The sequence below is a fragment of the Cervus elaphus genome, chromosome 31, assembly GCF_910594005.1.
Source record: "Cervus elaphus chromosome 31, mCerEla1.1, whole genome shotgun sequence".
Lineage (NCBI taxonomy): Eukaryota > Metazoa > Chordata > Mammalia > Artiodactyla > Cervidae > Cervus > Cervus elaphus.
In genome coordinates, this window is record NC_057845.1 from 12,524,111 (window position 1) to 12,548,700 (window position 24,590).

The 24,590-nt window shown below is 40.1% G+C and overlaps 1 protein-coding gene across 1 annotated transcript; it reads left to right on the plus strand.

The window, feature by feature from the left end:
* The first annotated feature begins 417 nt into the window (after positions 1 to 417).
* Positions 418 to 16,236, plus strand: MRPL39 (mitochondrial ribosomal protein L39). The gene is made up of 10 exons (XM_043892868.1): positions 418 to 559; positions 1,319 to 1,525; positions 3,294 to 3,433; positions 5,146 to 5,245; positions 6,624 to 6,691; positions 9,404 to 9,516; positions 10,825 to 10,890; positions 11,759 to 11,912; positions 14,097 to 14,144; positions 16,129 to 16,236. The coding sequence occupies exons 1-10, from the start codon at positions 496 to 498 to the stop codon at positions 16,174 to 16,176; spliced, it is 1,008 nt and encodes a 335-aa protein (XP_043748803.1). The 5' UTR covers positions 418 to 495; the 3' UTR covers positions 16,177 to 16,236.
* Positions 16,237 to 24,590: the final 8,354 nt, after the last annotated feature.

A 24,590-nucleotide genomic window follows, 5' to 3' on the forward strand; every position in this document is an offset into this window, starting at 1 on the left:
CTCGCTCAAGTCGCCCTAAGAACTAAGCCTTACAAAACCGAGAGTTAAACCACAGCAGAGGATGCCATCGGCGTGGTCGGCCGGGCTGCATGAAAGAGTAAACAGAAGCCACCTTTCCTCGATTTTTCTCCCCAGAAGCGTGTTTTGTGAGCACTAAGGGTTTCGCTAGCCAGCCAGGCTCGAACCCGCGGCGGACTGAGGGTGGCAGCACGTGTCGGGCTCTGCGTCTCCAAACGAGACGTTAGTCCCACCTGCGGAGCCCAGGGCCCTCGAATCACCCTCCGCGCTCCCGGAACAAACCCGGATCCAGACGCCGGACCTCCGGCGACTGACTCTCAGCGAGGCTTGAGCGCGCCCCCTAGCGGCGGGTGCCGTCCGAGAGCCGGGCCCGGAACGAAACTGTCGGGCGGAACCCAAAGTGCGCGCTTTGAGTTTCCGGGGAGGAGGACGGGAGAGGACCTGGGCCCGGAGGTTCCTACCGTCGCGGAGCAGGCAATGGCGGTGGTGGTCTGGGGGCTGCGGCTCTGCCGGACCGCCCCCAGCGGCGGGGCTGCCTGGAGTGAGTTATCAGCGGCCGTGGGGACGAGGAGGGAGGCTTAGAGGACGGTGTCTGTTCAGACTGGGCCCCAGTCGGGTCCTAGCGAGGAGTCCAGCGGGGCTGGGGGAGGGGGGCGGAGGCGGGTGTTTAAATCCGCCGCCCCTCCTGGCCTTGGAGTCCAAATCTCGGGGAGATGAGGGGAAGGGCCGCGGGAGAAGCTTGGGGCGCCCCCTGAGAGGGAGACCACGTTCTGGTGCATAAGTGTCCTTGTTTTTCCGTTGAACTCGTGCACGTCTTGCCAAATCCTCTGATTTGGTGTTCCCGGAAAAACAAAACAAAAAAACAGCATTTCTCCCTCTAGATATGGAGCGATTTGGCGTGGGACCTTCAATCTCTTGGAGTTTTCTTGTGACCTTTTCAAAGCGACAGACTTTGCTCAACTTTGCCTTGGCTGGTCTGCTTTTTGACTCCATTTCCTGGTTACCTTTTTCTTGCCCCTTATTGTTTGTAAAGCACAGATTGGAATTCGACGGAGAAACTGGTGAGAATTGGAGATCTGATGGTCAAGGCAAAGTGGAAGTAAAGGCACTGATCTAGGCAGGCTGCCATCTCTTCCGTTGGCGTTTTAATTAATGTTAGAAAGTGGACCTCTGAGCTCGTTTCGGCGAATAGCGTTGAAAATTCCCTTGCCTCCTATTCTTTCCCGACTAGAGGAGGGCGATGGCGGGAGGATGTTCACCTCTTTTGTCAGTATTCACGTTTATTGTAACTTCCTCACAGGGTCTGTGGCCACATCACCTGCTTCTCAGCTGTCACCGACCGAACTGATAGAAATGCAGAATGATCTCTTTAACAAAGAGAAAAACAGGCAGCTGTCACTCACTCCCCGAACTGAGAAGATCGAAGTGAAACACGTTGGGAAAACTGACCCTGGCACTATCTTTGTGTTGAATAAAAACGTTTCCACTCCTTACAGCTGTGCCATGCGTAAGTAACGGATCAGAGTCCCGTTTTGATGATTTTAAATAAGAAAGGGGAAAAACTGGTGCAGAGGCGACAAAATGTTGTAATGGCTCCCTGAACTCCCCAGTATCTAGCATCTTACTGTGTGTTCGCTGTTGACTGAGCTGTTGAGGATACTAGGGGTCGGGTAAGGTGGGTATTGTAATGCACAGGTTGTCCTGGGACTTCCTTGAATCTGGCTGAGTTTAGAGTGCTGTCACAGCTTCCAGAAGAAGACAGACCTGAAAGCTTAACTACTCTTGTGCTTGCCGTTTTTAGAGACACTCTTGGTGTAATGGGGGCAGTCACCATGTGAGTCCCGTTAGAGGATTTTGAGACAGAGGGACTGCCGTGACCTCAGATGATCAGCTATTTTTTTGGTCTCCTTTTTCTTTCCTGCTCTTTTGTATCTAACTTAACTCTTTTATCTGCTCACTGCTTACCTTTGTGTATGTTGTGTCTTTGTTTGTATGTAGTGAATGTGTGAGTGCATGGCGTGAGTGTGATTGGAGTGAAAATACTTCTTATGTTCATCTATTAAAGAAGATAATAATGCCTTGTGTGTGATCTGGTTTGGAGATGAAGGGAGCAGGGCCTCTATGTTATTTTCGATCAGAATTCTTTTGTAACTTTGATAGAACTGGTAATGTTTAAATTCAGAAAGAACAAAAAAGTCGATCCTTAAGTCCTACATTCTCACTCGAATGTGACTGCATTGTTAAGGCTTTTGGAAAACTTAGTGATGATTCCGTTTGAGTAATTAGCGTTAGTTAAAAGTTCAAGGTGACATCCTGAGTGAGTACTCTCAATCTTCCTTTACTTTGGCACTTGAATTAGTACTTAGAGTTGCTTCCTTGTTTGGCAAGCATTTCTTGAACCTCTGCTCTAGGATAGGTGTTAGGAATACAGAGGAGGCTAAGACAAGGCCCTTTTTACACATTTCACAGGTAGAGATGGGAACACTCCCAGCGTAACCCCTGACCTCAGACTTGCTTCTCTCTCATACTGTCAGTCGTTCAGTACCTGTTTTGTTTTTTTGTTTTTTTAATTTTTTTTTTTCCTTCTATTGACTACCTGTTATTTCAGGCCCAGTGCTAGGCTCTAGATAAATTGAGTGAGCAAAAATAGGCATGATCCCTGCCTTAGGGAACTTATTTAGACCCTGTGGTTGGACCACTTCTGTGAATATCTTCGTACTCAAAAAACATCTAATCAGGGATGCAGTTGCATTCTGGAGTCAAATAACAGACCAGATGTGCTTATGTGTGAATTCATACTGATTACTAAAAACTGGTAACTGTTGTATTTAACTTTAGAGTCCATGTTAGGGACGTAAGAGATGATTTGGAAGGAAGGCCCCAAATCCATCTAGAACAGACTTACTGTGGATGTATATTTTTATATTTTCCCTTCTAAGTTGTGTGTGCATATATTCAGATATATCCATGATGCTTGTCTCTGAATATTTAAGTGTAGCTCATGGCAGATTATTTTATTGCTTAATTAACAGATTAATTTCAGATTAGACTTGGCCTTAATGATTTTTGTTTGGGTAATTTTGTTAATAATTAACAATACACTGAATGTGTTGGACATTAATTCTTATTAGCTACAAATATTTTTTCCCCCTCATAAAAGACAGCTTGCCCAATCTTGCCTGCTCTTTTTTTATTTCTTAACGTAGCACTTAAACATGTAACTTTTCACTTGGGTTTTGTTAGAGTTAAATCTTCAATCTGTTCTAAATTCCTAGATTTAAGTGAGTGGTACTGCAGGAAGTCAATTCTGGCTCTTGTGGACGGACAGCCTTGGGACATGTATAAACCTTTGACCAAGTCCTGTGAAATTAAATTTCTTACTTTCAAAGATGATGATCCAGGAGAAGTCAATAAGGTATTTCTGCCTCTGCATTCTTTTGTCCTCCTCCCCCTGGTTTTTCTTCCCCGTTTTATTAAAACCTGTTTACTTTGGAGTATGCTTGTGCCGTGCTGTATCATGTCCGACTCTCTGCCACCCGGTGGACCGTAGCCCGCCAGGCTCCTCTGTCCACGGGATTCTCCTGTCAAGAGTATAGTGGAATGGGTTGCCATGCCCTTCTCCAGGGAATCTTCCTGACCCAGGGATCAAACCCAAATCTCTTGGCTTGCTGGCGGATTCTTTACTGCTGAACCACTGGGGAAGCCCCTATGGAGTTATACAAATATGGCCAGAGTCAAATGTTGTACTGTATTAACCAGGGTTTTAACTAGTAGATAAGGCATTTTCATAGTTCAAAAATCCTCAGTGGCATTCGTGTCTGTGTTTTAGTTTGAGAAAACTATATGATGTGTCTTTTACATTCATATCTTTGTTCAGCTTACTGTTATTAATCACCCTGTATATTGCAGTAATTTCTTTCTTGCCTTTGACCATCTCTTCTATATTATTTCAGTAATTTTTTAACTTCTCTACCTCCCTCCCTTTTTTATCTGAAAGTCTTTCTTAATAGTCTTGCAAAAGTTTTGTTGGATGATGTGACTGATCCCTAAAGCACTTGTCTACCTGATAACCTTTCAGGTAACTTTCCTGGCCTTGCGTGGACACTTCTCTGACCCTCATCTGCTCTTTGAACTTTAGTTTCCACAGCATCTTTCCACTTCCTGCTCCAGCCACACTGGAGGATTTGATCAATAATGGTTTCTGCTATGTTGTCCTCCTTGCTTTGAGTATTCTCTTTCCTCCCTGTTAAAATCCTGTTAATCTTTTATAGTTAAGTTAAAATGTAATCTGCTCTGTGGAAACTTCTCATGTCTTCTTGTCGGGTGAATCCTTCTTCTGGGTCTCAAAACACTTGCTTAGTGTCTCTTGACACAGTATTTTGATTTTCCTTTGTAATATGAGCTGTTGAATGCGTTGGATTCTTGGCTCTGTGAAGACAGGGATCATGACCCTTATTGGATCTTGTCCTTGACTTACATACAGTAGGTGTTTAATAAGTATTTGTTGAAATGAAATATTTAAAGAAGGAAATGATAAACATGATAATTAAAGTAGCTAACATCAAACATTTATTGTATATCGGACACTGTTTTAGGTGATTCACAGGTATTAACTTATTTAATCCTCATTAAAAAAACATCCCATAAAAGGTACTGTTATCCCCATTTTACAGATAAATAAACCGAGGCAAAGAGAGACGGCAATAGCTTGACCAAGGTTACCAGTTGAGGAAGTGGCTGAGCCTGGATTTGAACCTAGGCGTTGATTCTGAATTCTTCAGACATTAGAAATAGTAAACTCAGATAGATGAGAAAGTGCATTTTGCTGGCCTTCAAGGCCTGAATTTGCGTTTGTTTTTAGTGTATCTGTGTGATTTTGTAGAGCACATTCTGGAGTCTATCGCACACGACCGAGTGAGCCCACTCTTGTCCCCAGATGTGAAGCGCTTAGGAAGGTCACGTGCCCAGTTAGAGTGATGCCCGTACAGAGCGTCAGATGGGCGGGGGGGGGGGGGGGGGGTGGGGTGCAGCACTCCTGTTTCTCTTTATGACTCTGTGACTGTTATTTTGAAGAAATATTAGTAAATCTTAGTATTTATTATGTTTGTGTATATTTTATATTTCTAGGCTTATTGGCGTTCTTGTGCCATGATAATGGGCTGTGTGATAGAGAGGGCATTCAAAGATGAATATGTGGTCCGTTTGGTCAGAGCCCCAGAAGTTCCAGGTGATGTATACATATAAGCAAATAAACATACACACAGGTCTACTTTCCGTATATGAATATTTTGGTACCTATGTTTGATGTCATATAGAAAGTGACGCTTAGTTGTGTCTGACTCTTTGCAGCCCCATGGATTGCCCACGGAATTTTCCAGGCAAGGGTACTAGAGTGGGTTGCCATTTCCTTCTCCAGGGGATCTTCCTGACCCAGGGATCAAACCCAGGTCTCCTGCATTGCAGGCAGAGGCTTTTACCTCTGAGCCACCAGGGAAGCCCGCTGTATAGAGCTCTCTTCTGATTTAATCTGGGATTCCCTGGTGGCTCAGATGATAATCCTCCTGCAACGCAGGAGACCCAGCTTCGACCCCTGGGTCGAAAAGTTCCTCTGGAGAAGGAAATGGCAACCTACTCAGGTATTCTTGCCTGGAGAATTCCACGGACAGAGGAGTCTGGTTGGTCACATTGCATAGGGTCACAGAGTCGGACATGGTTGAGCAACTCACACTTTCATTTTATCTAATGTAAGTTACTGTCATACATACATTCCATTCATTATAGTTAACAGAATTCCTCTTATTTCTGTCATATTCCATTTAATTATTAGAAGTCAATTATTAACATAATAGAACTAGAGGAGATTGTTTCTCTTGAATATGCATTTCATGTAAATATACTGTCAGTATTTATTTATTATCATTTAAAGTATTTCCAAACAATGTGTGGAGGAGGAGGAGATGTGAGTATAAATAGACTTCTATAGAAAACTGTGTTTTAGGTGGTACCATTTCACTAGAAATGAGCCTTTGACTGGAGAGGAACACCATTTTTGGGAGGTGGAAGAGTTCATATTCTTTCTAAAACTAGGATTTTACAACAGTATATATAGTAGGATCACATTTGTATTTTTTTTTAAAGGTAGAAGTTTATACGCCAAAAAATATTTGATTTGGCAATCAATGAATCTAAGAAAAAACAACAAAAAACTAAACTAAAAAATTAAACATTTCATGTCCATTTAGTTATTTACATACTTGTTAAATATTTTGTTCTTTAGGAATTTTTATATCTACTAACTGTCTTGATCATCAGAGAAATCTCTGTGGTCATAATATTCTTGAAGAAAATGTGAATGGTTGAAAAATACTGGTGATGTTGGGTTAACAAAAAGGTGAGGTAATTTGATGTCAGAGTCGGTAGAGGTCTGACAGGCAGCTGGAGTAATGGTAGCAGTTTTATAATTTGTAGTGTTGGGAGAGATTGTTCGCTCTTCATGTTAGGGTCTAAATATTCATTTGTGTTAAATTAGTAACTTCATATCCTAACAGATTTAACTTGGTTTTTTTATTTGGATTTACTAATTATTAAATTGGCTGGATTTACAGTGATCGCTGGAGCCTTCTGCTATGACGTCGTTTTGGATAAGAGACTTGATGAGTGGATGCCAACAAAAGTAAGCCTGCTCTTCAGAGTATTAATTTTAGAGTCTGTGCCTTTCTTTGTTAGAATGATTCCTGTGTTAGTATTGTAAATACTCCTTGTTTAGAATATTTAAAAGAATCAGTCATTCAATCTTTTTTTTTTAGTGTATTTAAGACAGTGGTATATGGTTGAGGGTATTCACCACAGCGTGGTGCCCAGAATATAAAATACAGAGGCTTAGCTATCTTGGATCCCCAGAACACACTTTGAAAATCAGTGCTCTAAACCGGTTAAAGCCTATTGCATGCTGAGATCTTCCAATAAACAAGGATTACAGTGGTGGTGGTGGTTGGGGAGGGGCTGTGAATTAAAAAACATCAGACTTTGAGAAAGCTAACCCAAAAAGCAGACTACATAGCAACAAACTAGCCTGTTCTGGAATGATCCGCCTCCTAAATGAGGGCGCTCCTTGCTGCTCTGGGACTCGGGTAGCAGCAGGAGCCTGGCTAATAGAAGTGGGTCTACGTCAGATGCTGTGTAGGTAGGGGTTGCTGACAGCTTTTGAAAGTTAAACCTAGTGACTTAGTTACGATCGGGGAGAACGGGCAGATGCCTAATTAAGCAAAACTGTATGTCCTACGTTGGAAGTTTGGAAGTCAGGAAAGGGGAGGCAGTGTAGTGTACCATTTTATCAACTTCACTATGTCCATTTTTTTCACATTTTAATATCTCTGAAACAAATATGTCTTTTGTTTGTTTCTATAATTTAAACTTTTTTAGTTGAAGAAAATTATAGATACCTGTGGAGTTGCCTGGTAGCTCAGCTGGTAAATGCAAAGCAATGCAGGAGGCCCCGGTTCAGTTTCTTGGTGGAAAAGTTTCCCTGGAGAAGGGATAGGCTACCCACTCCAGTATTCTTGGGCTTCCCTGGTTGCTCAGACAATAAAGAATCTGCCTGCAATGTGGGAGACCTAGATTCGATCCTGGGTGAGGAAGATCCCCTGGAGCAGGGCCTGGCAACCCACTTCAGTATTCTTGCCTGGAGAATCCCCATGGACAGAGGAGCCTGGTGGGCGACAGTCCATGGGGTCACAAGGAGTCCGACACGACTGAGCGACTAAGCACAGCACAGTGGAGTCGTAGGTAGTGATACAGGGAGGTTCCGTGTCCCATTTACTCCCTTTTTCCCCGTAGTCCCACGTGATCACAGCCAGGATATTTGACACTGATACAGCCAAGATGCAGAACATTTCTGTCACTGCCAGAATTTCTTTTTAGTCTCCATCCTCCCCATCCTGAAACCGTGGCAAATGCTTATCTGTTCTCTATTTGTATAATCTTATCAATTCAAGAATGTTGTGTAAATGAAGTCATATGAAGTATGTCATATTGGGAGATTGACTTTTTTCACTCTGTAATTCTCTGGAGCAAATGTGACTTAACAGTAGATAGCATCTTATGATTATCACTGGTAATGTCTTTTCTCAGTGGTGCATCTTACATTTAGTGAAATGGTTTCTAAAAGCAAGAATTTCAGAGTTGCTGACTCCAAATGTTGGCTTTGAAAGTTATTTGTTAAATAATCTTGCCCTTATTGCTTAATATCAGAAGAGAGAGAGGAGGGAAACAGGAGGGAAGAAAGAGAGAGAGGGAAGAAAGGTGTTGGGAACGACGGGGAGAGGGTCGGGGAGGGGTAAGAACGGTGTCTTCTTCATCTGTGGACTCATGTCAGTGTATTTCTTTATTTCTTTTTTAAGTCTGTCAAGATTCTTCCTTTACTGAAGTTAAGTAAAAACTAAGGCAGTCAAAATTTAACTCTTATTGTCTATGAAACTTGCTGCTGCTTTTTTCCTTTTTTTTCCAAAATAAAACTACAAAAGAAATGTACTGGTTCACCAGAGGCACTGTGGGGTTTGGTGGAAGGCTTTGAGAAAGTGGGGGAGAGTTACATTCAAGTAACAGCTATGTTAAACCATGAATGTGTATTTGCAGGAAATTATCTCTTTAAGAATGAGGAGAGTCATTTCATTCAAAACAGTCTAATAGGTTTATGGAAAGAATTTTATTACAAAAATTATTTGCGTAATAGTGCTTGATCTTTTCTGTATTAGTAATGATTCATAATGTGGAAATTATAGTTTTTATTAAAAATCTCATAAACATTGTTAATGTGTATTAATCATTTTAATTGTATTAAATAGATGTTTTCATTAAACAAGTTTCTAGCATTGAATTTTATGCTATATTTTGGACCTGGGCAGTGATGACATTTCCTATTGAAACTTTCTGAATCACATAAACAAAAAGCTTTTCCTCATGGATTTATTTTAAGAACTTAGTTTTACTCATAGTGTAAACAAATTTTTGCATCTTACTATGTACTTATTAGCATCTCTACTTCTTGCACCATTATTTTAATAAACATTTACAAGGCTATATAAATGAAATGTTCATTAAAATTTCTTTATAGGATTATCCTTAATAATTATTTCTAATATAGGCTGATATTTAGTTACAAGTTGATTACAAGTTTTATAGTTTGTAGAGTTGGGAGAAATTGCTAATCATACATCTCATGGTTCAAGTATTCAGTTGTTGCAAATTACTGCTTCCTTTCCTAGCCAGTTGGCTTTTGCTTTTTGTTGTAGTTGGATTTATAATATTAAGCATACAGTTTTATCTGCCTTCTACAGAAATGTTTTTAAGTAAATTGTTACAAAAGATTAATACTTTCATTTTTAAGGAGAACCTGCGTTCTTTCACAAAAGATGCTCGTGCTTTAATTTATAAAGATCTTCCATTTGAAACCCTGGAAGTTGAAGCAAAAGTGGCATTAGAAATATTTCAGCACAATAAGTAAGTGTTGGCTTCCTTTAAAACAAAATTAAACCTCTTAAAGTTGTATATAATGAAGAAAATTCAGCTCTCAAGAACCTTGATATTTGATGTACATAGCCTTTTACTTTTTAGCTTTTACTTTTGTTTAGCTCACTATTTCCCTGAGAAGAAGTGACCCCCTCGCCAGCTTTTGATTCTTTTCTTTCTTTGTTTTGCTGTCTTTTTTTTTTTTTTTTGTCCAGTTCTCCTCTTTATGTTACCCCTGTGGTGTGTTCCCCTTGTTTTCTTTCATTGTGAAGGGGGTAGCCTGTGTTAAGAAACTGTATTATTTTGATTTTAAATTTAAATTTATTTAAACTGTATTGCATTTGGCAACCTTTCCTTCCCATCTTTCCACTTTTCAAATGAAAAGGGTAAGACAGTGAATGCCAGCTGCTCAGAAGCAGCTAACAGCTGAAGGGAAAACGTTCACATGGCCAGACCTTCGTCTTCCCTGTGGGAATTAGTCATTTGATGGATTTTCTTTGTCAGCATTTTTAATTGTGCCTGGCTTCTCAATTTCCTTTCTTACTCAGAAAACCTCCAATTTATCTTCTACTAATTGTGAGAATATAAACTAAATTTTAATGTTAATCTAACTAGAATCCATTAGAAAGGGAAATCGCGGAATTTTTTCACTTGGACACGTCGGTGGTTGATGGCGTCATTTACTAAGCTGGGGGTTCAGGAATGAGCTTGGTGAGAAAAGAGGCCATGCGTTTTTGTTCCATTTGAGTATTTGGGAGTGTAAGATGCTTGTCGAACACCCTGGTGAAGTCCAGAGTGTTTTGCATGTACAGTTCAGGGCTCAGAAGAAGTATGTGGTTGAGAAGCAGAGGTGTAGGAGATAGAAGCACAGAAGTGATAACCAAAGCTGTGCGCATCAAGGAGCCAGCCCAGAGGATGCTGCAAGTGAAGAGCGCCGAGGGACGGAACTTGGGGGGCAGGGAAAGAGGAGGGTGAGCAGAGGGTTAAGTAACAAGCAGTAGGGATGCCACAGAAGCTGGTGGAAGAGAACCCTTTGAGAAGGAGGTGAGCAGTGGAAATGAGGACCTAGGTTGGCACCAGGGAGGTACCTGTGGGTCCCGTGAGAACATTACGGTGGAGTTGTGAGGCTGTGGCCAGACCAGAAGAGGTGAGATGTGAAAGGGAGGCGGGAGGGGGAGGCTCCTAGTCTAACCCTGCCTTTCAAGTACTTTGGCTGAAGAGGAAGAGAAAGGGAAGTGGCTTTAAACACCTCCTTGTATTTAGAATTAAAACTTTTTTTCTTTTTTTGCTGCTTTTTAGGTACAAAGTAGATTTCATAGAAGAGAAGGCATCTCAGAACCCTGAGAGAATAGTCAAGCTACACAGGTAAGTAAAAATGAAAAAAATTGACCTCTATGCGAATTAAATGGAAGGTTTAGTTTTATTGTTACCTGACTAGTATATCACTGAGTAAGATGAGTTTCTGCCTTTATTGTTGTTCTTTCTGTTTTCTGTTGCTTTGTTCATTTTTTGATACGGTGGTGATTGGAAGCTGTTATCTCTTCAGGAAGGGTTGCAGCTTCTGTTTCTCATTTTGCTGTTACTTTTATATTTGTGTTTTATGAGTTGGAAAGCATTGTTAAAAATGTAATTTTTAGAGTTAATTTTGAAAATGGGCGAAATATTCTTTGTTATGAATTGCTCCTAATTCGTATAAGTCTGTATTCACATATGTATATAGAAATAGGATTACTACTCGTTACTACTTGTGTTCCATCTCACAGTCTGCTTCCTGATGCAGAGGTGAGAGAGGTAAGACAGGGCATTAGCAAAAAGGACTTCTTAGTCTGTGTCTGGTTTTTCAACTTAATATTTTCTTGACTCAGACTCAACTTTTTTCCTCTAGGAAGCTGCTCTTAGGGCACAATCTGGCCTGCATACTAAAACTCTAAATTCTGTTGCATTAGTTGTTACCAGGTTATCAGATTTAGACGTTGGATCCATTTGATGGCATATGTTCAGTGATCTTAAAAATCTTCAAAATTGTAGGAAGAAAAAGTTTCACCAATTTTAATTTTCAAAATTTTAGTCTCTTTACTTGAGATCACTGTGTCAGGGTCTACTCCAGACCGTATTGATCGATAAGCATTATTCTTGATGTAGCAGCAAATAGAATGAATAAACTTTTTTTCCAAACTATTGTTAAGTGATGTGATTTTATGATCTAATTTGTTTATTTTTAAAATCAAATCAGATTTGGTGACTTCATTGATGTGAGCGAGGGCCCTCTTATTCCAAGAACAAGTATTTGTTTCCAGTATGAAGTGTCAGCGGTTCACAATCTGCAAGCCACCCAGTCGAGTCTTGTACGAAGATTCCAGGGTCTCTCTCTACCTGTGCACTTGAGAGTAAGTAAAGCCGAAAGTTGCAGGTTATTCAGTTTGGGTGTGGGTGTGATTCCAGTCTTGATTTTTATACCAATTGGAAGGATATATATTTTAATTTTCATTAAATTGTGTAACACTGATATTTCGTCAACTTGAGTTTATGATTAAAAATAATTTTAGCCAGGATGTAAACAGATAATTTGCAAAAGAAATATTAGTTGAAAAAATTAAGTCAAATTGAGATAGTATTTTTAATGTTTCAAATTCATTTAGAAGAGGGTGCAGTGGGGAGCAGGGGGACATGTATTGATGGGACCTTCTGGAGTGCCCTGTGGCCTTATATTTGGCCTGTTCTTCTCTCTGATTTTGAGGATCTCTGTCACTCCCTTCTCCTCCTGCCCTCAGTCTTTCCCAGCGTCAGGGTCTTCGGGTACACAGTATATCTTTTCATTTCTTTAAATCTTTTTTCATCAGCATTTTGTAATTTTTACCATACGTGTCCTTTATGTGTTTGATTTTTTTCCCCACATGCCTTCCTTTCCTAGCTCTCTACATTTCAGTAAATGAACTGTCAGCTACCTGGCTGTTTGAGGTCACCCTTGATTCTCTGGTTCCTTCATAGTCAGGCCCCATCCCATCCGTCAGGAAGTTGACTTTACTCTAAAACATCGTGAATGCATCCTCTGCCAGCAGCTCATCTACTACTGCTCCCTACATCCCGTCCCTCTTTGTCCCCATTCTCCTTCCTGGCTTTTCATTCTTGCCTCCAAAGCACATTCTCTAATGAGTAGCTAAAGTGATCCTTTTAATATACAAATCAAATCATGTAATTCCTATGCCCCAAACTTGCCAGTGGCTTCTCATGAACAAATGCTGACCCTGCACCCTGTCTCACGGAGCCCTGCATTGTGAGACTCTTGCCTTTCTCTGACTTCATCTCATACCACTTTCTCCAGCACCCATTACATTCCACTCAAACCTGGAAGTCTCTCCCTGTAGCTCACCCTGCCTGAGCCAGGTATGGTTTTCCCTTGAAATACGCCTCTCTTTGCTCTTCCTGCACAAGGGTCACGTATTTAGTAATTTTACCTTTTATCATAGATTTTACCAGCTCATCCAGTTTGAAATAGTCCCTGACCCACCCACATCCCTCAGTATCACCTTCAGCTGATTTAGTAAACATTGATGTGGTCATTTTGCGCTTTGCAGTTTTCATTTATGCATTCTGAAAATTCTCTGCTGCATATGATTGTTAAGTATTAAGGAAATTAGTTCTGTAACGTTACTATTGTCTTTGTCAGTTTTTACTTGTTCTCTAGAGTAATCTACTAAGTCTTCCAGGTCTGCTCTTCCGGTGTGAGATGTCACAATTGGTTCTTTGTGTGTGTGTGTTAAATTTTATTAGAGTATAGTTGATTTTCAGTGTTGTGTTAGTCTCTGCTGTATAGCAAAGTGTTATCAGTTATACATACACATATATCCTCTCCTTTAAAGATTCTTTTCCCACACAGCAGAGCTCATTACAAAGAACTCAGAAGAATTCTTAATGAACCTTTCCTTGTAATTGCTTATGATTTGAGCAGTGACCAGTAGCATGTTGAAATTGGCTATTTGAGGAAAGAATTAGGGCTTAGTGGGAGAGATTTTTGCTTTCCATTAGAAGGAATGCTTTCTGTGGTGGTACTGATTAAGAAGGACAAAGGATGGCATGTTCAGTCCTTAAGTTTCTTGTTCTTTTTTTTTTTTTGCTGTTAGAAGTAGAGCTGCTGTGTATAATTGTGTGATAGGTTGTCTGGACACTTTTTCAAAGCTGTTTTCCAAGTGTTAGACGTGTAGTGTTCAGGTCACAGGTGAGCCGTGTTTAGCTGTGGAAAAATCCAGCTAAGTTCCTCTGGCATGTGGGATCTTCCAGGGTAAGGGATGGAACTTGAGTGTCTTGCATTGTCAGGCAGATTCTTTACCACTGAGCCACCAGAGATGCCCCGAGTTGCTTGTCCTTAAATGCTAAACAAAGCATCTGTCCTGTATAGTGTGTACTTTTTCCTGCTCAGACTCACTTTTGTGACCTCGTAGCCTCATTAGTACTGCTAACTCTTCATGTGTTTATTTTCTGTATTTGTTTTGTTTAAAACCTGTAGAGACTCAGCCTCTTTGATTTTAACTTTGCTGCTTTATTTAATTCATAGTAAATCTTTTCTCTTCAAGGCACATTTTACAATATGGAATAAATTATTGGAAAGGTCTCGGAAAATGGTAAGTGTTTTTGACAGTGTGTGAGTACATTTCTATGAAGAAATTTTCCTTGAAATTAAGCAACCACCACCACCAAAACAACAAAATAATAAAGAAAAAGAGAAGGAAAGACATTGGTTGTCTCATTAGCTAAAGCAGTATTGTGGTGGTTGACCTCGTTAGTATTTTGGCAAAAGAAAAGTTGTTATTTGGCAATTCTGTTTTTATTTGCTAATAACATGAGAGTGATACTGTAGGAACTTGAAGAAAAATAAAACTTACTACTGTATAGCAGTAACAGTTCTTTATGGCTATAATGGTGTTAATTAAGTCTATGCTATATTCTTTTGTGAACCTAATGAATATTTAAGATTTGCCAGGTATGTTTTAAAGCTGTCTTGACAGTAGACACTTTAAGATATAAATGTCCTGAAAAACCATTACCCAATTAAATATTTATTATTTTGCATGATGATGTGTACAGCTAGCCTTTAGTAATGACTTTACAGGTAGAATTTGCTATTTAGGCACTTAGCTATAATGTTCTTGTGCACAGATGATGTAATTTTCTTTTTCTCATGAGAAGAAAGTGTTTTTGAATAGATGGAATAACTTTGTCTCTTTGGTTGGTCACAATGACCATTTTAGGTTAAGAATAAATGAATATATAAGAAATGTAGAAAGTAGTAGAGATAGTAGCCTAGAGTGTCTAATGGAAATCAGTGAGTAGCTGTTTTTACAATATTTATTTTGGTTCACTTTCCTTCTTCCACTGTTTATTTTGCTTGTACAAAGGGAGTAGTTTAAACATATGGTTCATTGATTTAACTACAGAGCCTCGTTATGTGCCGGGGACTGTAGGTGCAGTAATGAACAAGATCTACTTGCTGTCCTCAAGGAAGTTACTTGAACAGCATAACTAGACCTATACACAGACAATTCAGGTCTACATGTGGGGCTCTGGCATAAAGAAAAGGACCCAAGCCAAACCACTGGTTGGTTAAGGAGCGTTCCCAATCATTATTTCTTAAACTGGTTTTAAAGGGTGAATGGAAGTGGGCCAGGCAGATAATTTGCTTGCAGATGGATTTATCCCAGAGGAACCTGCTTGCCTAAGAGGCTGGTGGAATCGAGTGCATGGTGAATGTAAGAGGAATCTGGATGCACACTCACGTGTGGGATGGGTGATGAGTCTGTTGGAAATAGAATATGAGGGGCTTGTCTTCTGTGATGTGGAATTTGCATGCCCCCCCCAAAGATGATTGGAGGTAACTGGAGAATTTGAGTAAGGAAGTGACCTATTGATAAACTCTTCCTGTTTACAAGCTCATTCTGCTGCCAGCATGGAAGATAACTGACTTACTTAAGCCAGCAGCCCTCTAAGGGGTAGCAGATGACAAGACCCTGAAGTTCAAGCAGGGCAGTGAGAATGGCTGTGAGAGTTACGTAGGTGAAATTAATAGGACTGTTGATCAAATATGCAGGTGAGAGAAATGTGGATTCTCCCATGCCTGGCTCGGGCGTCCGAGTGGAACACGTCACTGAGATAGATAATGCGGGAAGTGGAGCAGGTCGTAGGGTGATGAGGAATGCCCTTTGGCTCTGTTTGTTTCCTGAGTGACATGTAACAATTATTAACACAGAGACATCTATTCTACTAAACCTGTAGTATACTGTGTTCAAAATAGAATTACTGATTTTTTCAACAAAATTGATTGATTTAAAATACTTTGTTGATTTCATTTTATAGTTGAAAAATACAATGACAAACTTGAGAAGCCTAGATGTGTGTCTCAGATTTTATTTTTAGTGGAATTGTACTTTACTTGATAATTTATATTGGGAACTTGGTTGTATAAGTTTTCTTCTCTTTCTACTTAACTTTTTATAATTACTATTGAAAAAGAAAGGCAAAGGATTATTAAAAAAGACTGCAGTGATTTTAAATGGTGAGTGAAGCGTAAAAGTGTTTATTAGAGAAGTAAAGCTATTTATGTTTTTACAGGTAACTGAAGATCAAACTAAGCCTACAGAGAAGAGTGCATCTACCTAGTTACTTCCTCAAATTTAAATATGTATAGTAAATTAAAATAAAAGTTTTCTATGTACTGTTTGTGCGTGCTTATAAAATGACCTGTCTTTTTCTCCCTGAGATTTATACTGGTTTACTTTCTCCTTTCTCTGAAGGGTAAAACAATAAGAATTTTATATAGAAACAAACATTCCCCCTTCTGCTACCTGGATGCAACATTTAGGCATGTTTTTTACTTTCAGGGCTTTTTTGTACATATATAAACATATATGTCGTTGTTTAATTGTTAAGTCGTAACCGATTCTTGTGGCCCCATGGACTAGCTGCCAGGCTCCTCTGTCCATGGGATTTCCCAGGCAAGAATGATGGAGTGGGCTGCCGTGCCATCCCTCAGGTGATCTTCCTGACCCAGGGATTGAACCTGTGTCTACTGCATTGGCAGGTGGATTCTTCACTGCTGAGCCCCAGGGAAGCCCCATAAACATATATGCACAAATACGAAGTTAATCTTTTACAAACATAAATAGGGTCATACTAGTTTTCCTTTTTCACTGTTTTAAACAGTGATGCAGTAAACATCTTTGTGCAAAATGGCATGCGTTTTGTGGATAGATAGATTAACTGCTACTGAGTGAGTGTTTTCCATAAACCGGTCATTGTGCTGAGTTTTTCATATGGAATCTCTTATTTAAGTCTCACAACAGCCTGTTAATAAGGTGTTTCCAGTTTGCGCGTGAGGCAACTGGAACCTGGCAAGTATTAATAGTAAAGCTGGAAATTGGATCCAGGTGCTTTCACTCTCATGCCCTTATATCTTATGTACTATGCTCTTGTTCATGTTTAACAGATGCATATGAATTTGTGAATCTTTCAGAAGATACTGATGGAGTTATATATTCATTTGTTTGTTCCTTTATTTCGTAGTCCGTGAATGATCTCCTTCCTCTGGAGTCAGATTTGCTTATCTCAATTTTTCATGTTTCGGGTTCCCCCTAGCCATTCCTCACCCCCAAATCTAGCGACTGTTGGTTGTTAGTTTTAGTTGAGAATGCGACTGTAGGGAAGGAGATTGAGTGGTAGCTCTGCGGTATGGGTGAGGTTTGGCTTCTCTAAGGATGAGTAGGTGAAGCTGGCTGTTAGGATGGGGATTTTCTAGTGCTAAAATGAAGAACTTGTCAGTTTTGATGACTAGTTTCTATGGTGACTCTTCTGATTCTCTCTCAACTCTTCCGTAACTTATTTTATGAGATCCCTCCAATATTTTACCTGTGGACCAATGTCTAGACTCAGGCCGTTCTGTATTTGGCAGTTGCGGTGGGGGTAGAAAACGACTGGTTTGTATATAGACCTTTGCTGAGCACAGTCTTTTTAGTCCCTCTTCTGTCTTGTGTCTTCCACCAGCTTTGAGGTTCTCTGGCTGGGCAGGTCGGCTCCCTCTTCTGCGGGACCCCCCACGTATTCTGGGTGGTGACGTCCTCCACCGTTGCACTGGTCACTTCACTGTCCGTCTTTTAGCAACGGGGTGAGATTTCTTGTCAGCTGTTGCTTTCCTCTCCTGTACCCTTTGTTGTTTGTGGGTTTATTCTTTGAATTCTTTTACAAAATTGTGAAATATTTTCAGCTTACAAAATATAATTTAACACACCCTTATGTGGATGGACATTTTTCATGCTTTTGGGGCACCTCGTCCTTTTCAACAAGCATTCTGTGGTGACTTCACCCTTTATGTATCCTGTCTTACCCAGTGGAGAGTAAAACTGAGTCTCTTAAGCTTTCCTTGCGATAAGAGCCCAGACAGGTGTCCTGGGCTCACTGGTTAGACACAGCTGTCTGAAATTTGAAAGCAGTGCTGTGAAGACAATGGCACGTGAGTTTCATTTTGTCCAGGGAAGCAGGGACGTGACTTTCAAGGTGGCGGCAACAACAGCGGCAGAGGTCTCATCTTGTGGAAGATGTTGGACTGAGCCCAGTAGTTTTCCCCCTGCAGCTGCCCTGTGGTAACAGGGGCATTTCTTTGGGTCCTATAACCTGGTCTCTGAGCCTGAGCCTTATGAACCATTTGTTTTTTGCTTAAATGAGTAGATCCTGTTGTTTGCAACCAAGAATGTTAACCTGTAGCCACTGCCCAAATTAACCATCGTTACTCTTTTCCCTTATCACATCCTTTTGTTTTTAAATCAAGGAAAAGCTGCCTATCCATTGAAAATTTTCCTCATATTATTTCTTTCTAAGAAGAACTACTGTCCTTTTTGTGCATATCCTTACCACTCATGATTTGCAGTGTATAATATTCTTTGTATATTATACTGAACATAATTGGTTTCATGATATGCATGTTCTCTTGAAATTTGCTTCCGTTGCTCAGCTTTGTGTATTCACATTTAACATGGTGATACATGTAGAGCTAGTGTGTGTGCTGAGCTGGTTAATGCATGTAGGTGGTATATAGTATCCCATTGTATGATTAATCCCATGATTAATTCATTTTCTTATTGATGACCATTGAGGATGGTCTTGAGTTTCTAGTAGTATAAACAGTACTGCAGAAAAGACTATTTATGTTTCTTTTTGTATACATTTGACAGTATCTGGGGTGGAACGTGCATCTTCAACTACTAAATATGTCAGCCACCACAGCAGTGGTACTAGTTTATTCCTTATCAGCAGTCTGATAGTTCCTGTTTTCCCACTCCCTCACGAACACTTGTCATTGTCAGACAGTCAAATACTAGGTCAGTCGGATACACATGATCTAATTTAATACTGAGCATGTAGTGACAATGAACATCTCTTCATTTGTTTCGTAGCCAGTAAGACTTCTGTGAGTGTATCAATTTACAGACTTTACCCATTATTTATATTTTTTATTGGATCCTTGGTCCTTTTAATAGGAGTTTCTTTATATGTTCAGAAATTAAACCTTTGTCATTGCAAATCTCTTCTCTAGTCTGACTGACTTCGTTGATACTGTATCTTAACATGGTCAGAATTACTCATCTTTTCCTTTATGATTTATATGCGTTTTGGAAATTTTTGAAAAGCCTTTCCTAACTTGAAGTTAATAAGGCATTCTTATAAGAAAGTTATAAGGTATTTTTTAATATTTTAAAGGCTTTTCATATTGCATCATTTATTTGACATTTAATTTTGCATGTAGAGTGAGGGAAGGGATCTAATTTTGAATCCTTCCCCCACATGGGTCATCAGTTACTCTACGTCATTATTTCCTCCCTCCTCTTCAGAGGTTACCACATAATACATCAGATTCCTTTACATGCCTGAGTCCTCACTGATCCGTTTGTCTATCCCCACACTGCTCTCACACTGTTTTAATTATAACTTTGTAACATGTTTTGACTTATGGTGTGAATTCTTATCCCTTTTTTTTTTCCCCCAAATTTTCATGATTGTTCGATCAGTTTGTCAACGTCTGAGTGACTAGTGTGAGAAGCTGTTTTTCTGGTAAAACAGCTTTTCTACAGATAATTCTACATGAGCTTCTTTAGGTTAGTGGTAAATACTTTTCATTCCTTTTAACTTTTTATATCATTATGTTTTAGGTTTTCTCTTTAAAAAAAAAGCATATAGGAATCTTTTTTCTCCTGTCTTAAATCCATTTTCCTACAGCAGTTGTGGATTTGACATTTTATATTTGCCTATTTTATTTAGAGACTGTTAGCACTGTGTATTCATTCCAGTTTGGAATTTTTATAACTTACTGGCAAATTGTTTCCTTTTTATCGCTGGATAAGGATCCTCCTTATCCCTAATGCTTTCTCCCCTTAATCTGGTTTCCTCAGTCTATTTTTTCTTTAATCTGGTTCTGTTTTCACATTACATTTTTGTTAGTGTTTACATAGTATGTATTTTTCTGTCCCTTTTCAACTTTTTAAAAATGTTATGTTTTAAGTCCGTTTTTCATAAATAGCATAAAATCATTGAACTTTCTTTTAAAATCCAATCTTGGAATGTCTTTTAAGAAGTATGTTTTAATTCATATACCTCTTCTTGTCATTACTACTTTGCATTCTTTTCTCTCCTTTCTTCCTAAACACTGGATTTTGATCCAGCTTTCCTTTTTTTCTCTTCTTTTCTTCCTATTTTATTTTATTTTTAATTTATTTTTTATTAAAGGATAATTGCTTTACAGAATTTTGTTGTTTTCTGTCAAACCTCAACATGAATCAGCCATAGGTATACATATATTCCCCCCCTTTTGAACCTCCCTCCTGAGTAATATGGATTACTCAGTCATAAAAAGGAATGCATTTGAGTCAGTTCTGATGAGGTGGATGAACCTAGAACCTATCTTACAGAGTGAAGTGAGTTAGAGAAAGATAAATATCATATTCTAATGCACATATGTGGAATCTAGAAAAATGGTACTGAAGAATTTAGTTAGAGGGCAGCAGTGGAGAAACAGACATAGAGAGTAGACTTTTCCTATTTTAGAATTTACGTATTCTGTTTCCATTCTTTCAGCCTATAGAATTCTATTTGTACTAAATATCCCATTTATGTTAAATAAAGGTGTACCATTGTTAAGTTAGAACCCTGTTGATGATGGACTTTACATTTTTGCTTTTAAAATAATGCTTCAACTGATAACCTTGTACATATGATACTCCACATGTGCTGGTAGTTCTATAGTATGAATTCTTACAGGGGATCCTATAGGTCAAAGGGTTATGTGTATTTTAAGTTTTAATATAGGTAACATCCTTTTGAAGATAAATTTATTCAGTTAGATTTTAGATTTGATAAATTTATTAAAGGTAAAATACTTATTTCTAGGGGAAGCTACTACTGCAATGTTATTTCTAAGGGATCTTAAAGATGGGTGTTATATCAGGCTTGCCTGGAGGGAGAAAAAGGACAAATTTTCATATATATACTTTTAGTGATGGAATTTCTTAAAACAAATATGGAGACTGTCCTCTTGAGCTGCAGAATTTAGGAAGAGCCAAACTGATGCTCGAGTTGAGTCCATGCACGTTTATTGAAAAACAGTCCCTCAGGTCTGAGAATACAGATATGCCAGGTACAAACAGTCTCCAACATCAGAACAAGTTGTATTTCCAGAGTCGGTGGAGACTTGGATATGTTTCCCGATTCCACTTAAGCAACTGTGAGCAAGGCCCTGGGCTGAGTTTACAGTGGTATTTCTTCCCTGCAGGAGCTCACGATCTAGAGGAGAGGACAGTGTGTGCGCAACGAGGACAACGCGGGGCACAGCGCGAAGCTCCTTCACAGGAGAGCTACAAACTGTACTTTGGGGGGATGGGGGAGAAGGGTCCTTTTTGGGTGCAGCCCTCTTCAGGGCTCTCTTCCTGTGTTCTCAGCATGGGCAAACGGGTCAGAAATTGGTGAGCTGTCAGCAGTTGGGAAAGGGTAGGATTTTCCTAAGTGGAGATTGGGTATGAAGATGGGTGAAGCCTCGACAGCGTGGGGGTGTGTGAGTGAGGTAGCACGGCAGCGACATCTCACGCTTGTTTCTTTAGTCAGCCCACGCTTTTGGCAGGGACTAGCACCTCGTTGCTTCTTGACCCTCCCCGACTGCTGTTCTAAGCTGATCGGTTGGGCCTAGATAGTGTCAACACAGGGTCATTGATTGGTTACAGTTGGTGGCAGCTTGTATCAGTGGGCAGCTTTCAAGTCAGGTGGGTTTGTTGGAGATGGTTAGGGTGTTTTGAGCAGGGAAGGATAATGGGACCTGAAATTTAATTGCTGCTTATCCCCCAAAGAGGTCAAGGATAACTACATCTCACCACTCAGCCCTTGTGGCAGAACTTCTGATTACACAGCGAATGGTGTGTAGACATTACACCTGTATGTTGCAGGATTTCTGCTGACCACCATTCCTAGTTGCCATGTCAACAGTGGGCTTCCCAGGTGGCACTAACTGGTAAAGAACCTGCCTGCCAACGCAAGAGACATGAGACTCGGGTTTGATCCCTGGGTTGGGAAGATCACGTGGAGAGGGGCATGGCAACCCATTCCAGTATTCTTGCCTGGAGAGTCCCATGGACAGAGGAGCCTGGTGGGCCATAGTCCATAGGGTCTCAGAGTGGGACATGAACTGAGGTGACTTAGCATGCATGCATGTCAACAGTACTCCTGGGTATAAACTCGTATTCTTTAGAGTCACTTTATGAACCACTTGTATCCGGATCGCTTGGTTAGCTTGGTAGAAAAGTAGTTTCCTTAGTTTTATTACAGAATCAGATTTTTTTTTGCAGTGTGGAGGGGGTGGGCGCACCTGGGAACCTGTCCCTTGAAAAGTTTTCCAGGTAAAAATCACTGTCTAGCTCTTCAGTTATATATGGAACTTCCCAGTCATTTGTTTGCCATAATGAACTTATTTACTGCAAATCACCTCTTTGAGCCTATCAGTATATTTACAGTATATTCACTGTATTTACACTAGCTTGTTTTCACAGTTGGACTTGGAATGATAGTGGTGTAATTAAGTCAATAAACAGCAGGATATGGAAATGCAGGATGGCAGATGGGCCGTCAGGGGTACCGCCTCCTCTAGGGCAATCGTCCACACACCAGAGCACGTTAGGATTCAGTGTGCTAAGTGCTGGTGATCCAGGAGACCCCTGAGCTCTGCAAAGATGGCGGAACAGTGATCCAAGATAGGCAAGATGTCATTGGGGTGATAGCAGAAATGCACCTAACAGAATCATTACTTAAATTGTTAGGGATATATGTGTGTTAGCCCAGGTGGCACTAGTGGTAAAGAACCTATCTGCAAATGCAGGAGATGTAAGAGACGTGAGTTCGATCTCTGGGTCAGGAAAATCCCCTGGAGCAAGGCAGGGCAACCCACTCCAGTATTGCCTGGAGAAATCTCATGGACAGAGGAGCCTGGGGGACTGTGGTCCATAGGGTCGCAAATAGACATGACTGAAGCGACTTAGTACGCACGCGTGTGTTGCCAGCTGAAGACTAACACTGGAAGACTTGGATTAGTTAAAACACAACTTCACTTTTCCCTCCTTACTTTGTCTATATTTTCCCCTTTATTTTTAATCTATTGGGTCTATCTGGCTGCCAGCAGTGGATAGGAAAGGACTGGTCTTTAATTTAGAGAGTTTCTGGAAAAAGAGAGTCAGATCCTAGACAACCCTCTTGACATACTTCAATGTTTTAAAATAAACCAGGTCCTGCAAAATGTAGTGCTTCATTCAATTCAGTTATTCTGTGTACAAAGTTGGGTTCCTTTTCCCTTGGCCTTCCTTTTTCCAGAACCCTCCTTCACTTCAGCCACATTTGGTTTGTCACTTTAACACACACACACACCCTTCCTCCAACCCAAATGCACACCCAGTCTTACTCATGTTCCAAGAATTTTTGAAATGACTGACTATATTGATCAGAAGGACTCCATCTGAGACCAGGAGATCAGGAACTAGAAGTCTAAGAGGTCAGGCCCTTGCAGTATCTAGGTTCTCTGAGTGGTCATCCTAGGGTTATAGTTAAACTCAAGTTATTCTGTCCTTGGGGAGATCTGTGATGGTAGATCACTCACTTTAGAGACTGAAATTTAAATGTCTTAAAGCTAGTATTTAACACTTAATGCATAGTAGACATCATACAAACACTTTGATTTAAGCCTGTCATCCTTATGAAATGTAGTTGTCATTTTACCGATGAGGAGGCTGAAGTGTAGATTAAGTCACTCCCCTTAATTTCATCTACTCTAGTGCTTTTCAAATGAAGCATTTCACAGCATGATTTTAAAACCTGCCTTTTTGATGTTCATAGTGTTTCATCATAACAGCAGAAAGGTAATACTAGCTTAGTGTATTCCAGGCCTTAACACTCTGGGTCTTGGTGGCTGTAGGTAGCAAGCAGGGTTTTGAAGAACTGGGAATCAAAACAAGGACTCCTCTTGTAGCCAAGCAGTGCAGATGAGATGAACAGTCCCAAGAAACCCCCTTCAGTGCCACCTACATATGTGGGGGCTCCATGGAGTCCAATGTTCACTCCAAGGGTTAAGAGGAGAAATTTATCTTGGCAGCAGACATAGCTTGAACAGAAATGGGGGACAGGCCAAGGGGATGCCCTCATGAGAATACTGTGTCCTAGGAGGCAGGAATGTTTGCCTTAGTATTCTCATAATTTTTTCCTATTGTCTTTTTTTGTGTGTAAATAGCTTCTGAAATGACAGTTTGTACTTTGCAAAAGAAAAAAAGACTATAACAAAATTATTTTAAATCAACTAAAGACTCAAGAGGTTTATTTGGTTAGAGTGCATAACCCATTTGACAAAAATGTTGAAAAGAGTTGCTTAATCCAAATACACATTAAATATGCTAACAATTAGCTACATATATGTAAGGGATGTAGTCCTATAATTATGGAGAAAGGTTGCAAAGGAATCTGAACCTGAAAAATTCTCTAAATCAAATCATTAGCTTTTCACT

Bases quoted from the DNA above. Each gene is read 5' to 3' on its own strand.
- MRPL39 (XM_043892868.1), top strand. From the start codon at position 496: ATGGCGGTGGTGGTCTGGGGGCTGCGGCTCTGCCGGACCGCCCCCAGC. The intron at 1,526-3,293 runs GTAAGTAACGGA...CTAAATTCCTAG, and splicing joins TCCTTACAGCTGTGCCATGC to ATTTAAGTGAGTGGTACTGC. The intron at 5,246-6,623 runs GTGATGTATACA...CTGGATTTACAG, and splicing joins CAGAGCCCCAGAAGTTCCAG to TGATCGCTGGAGCCTTCTGC.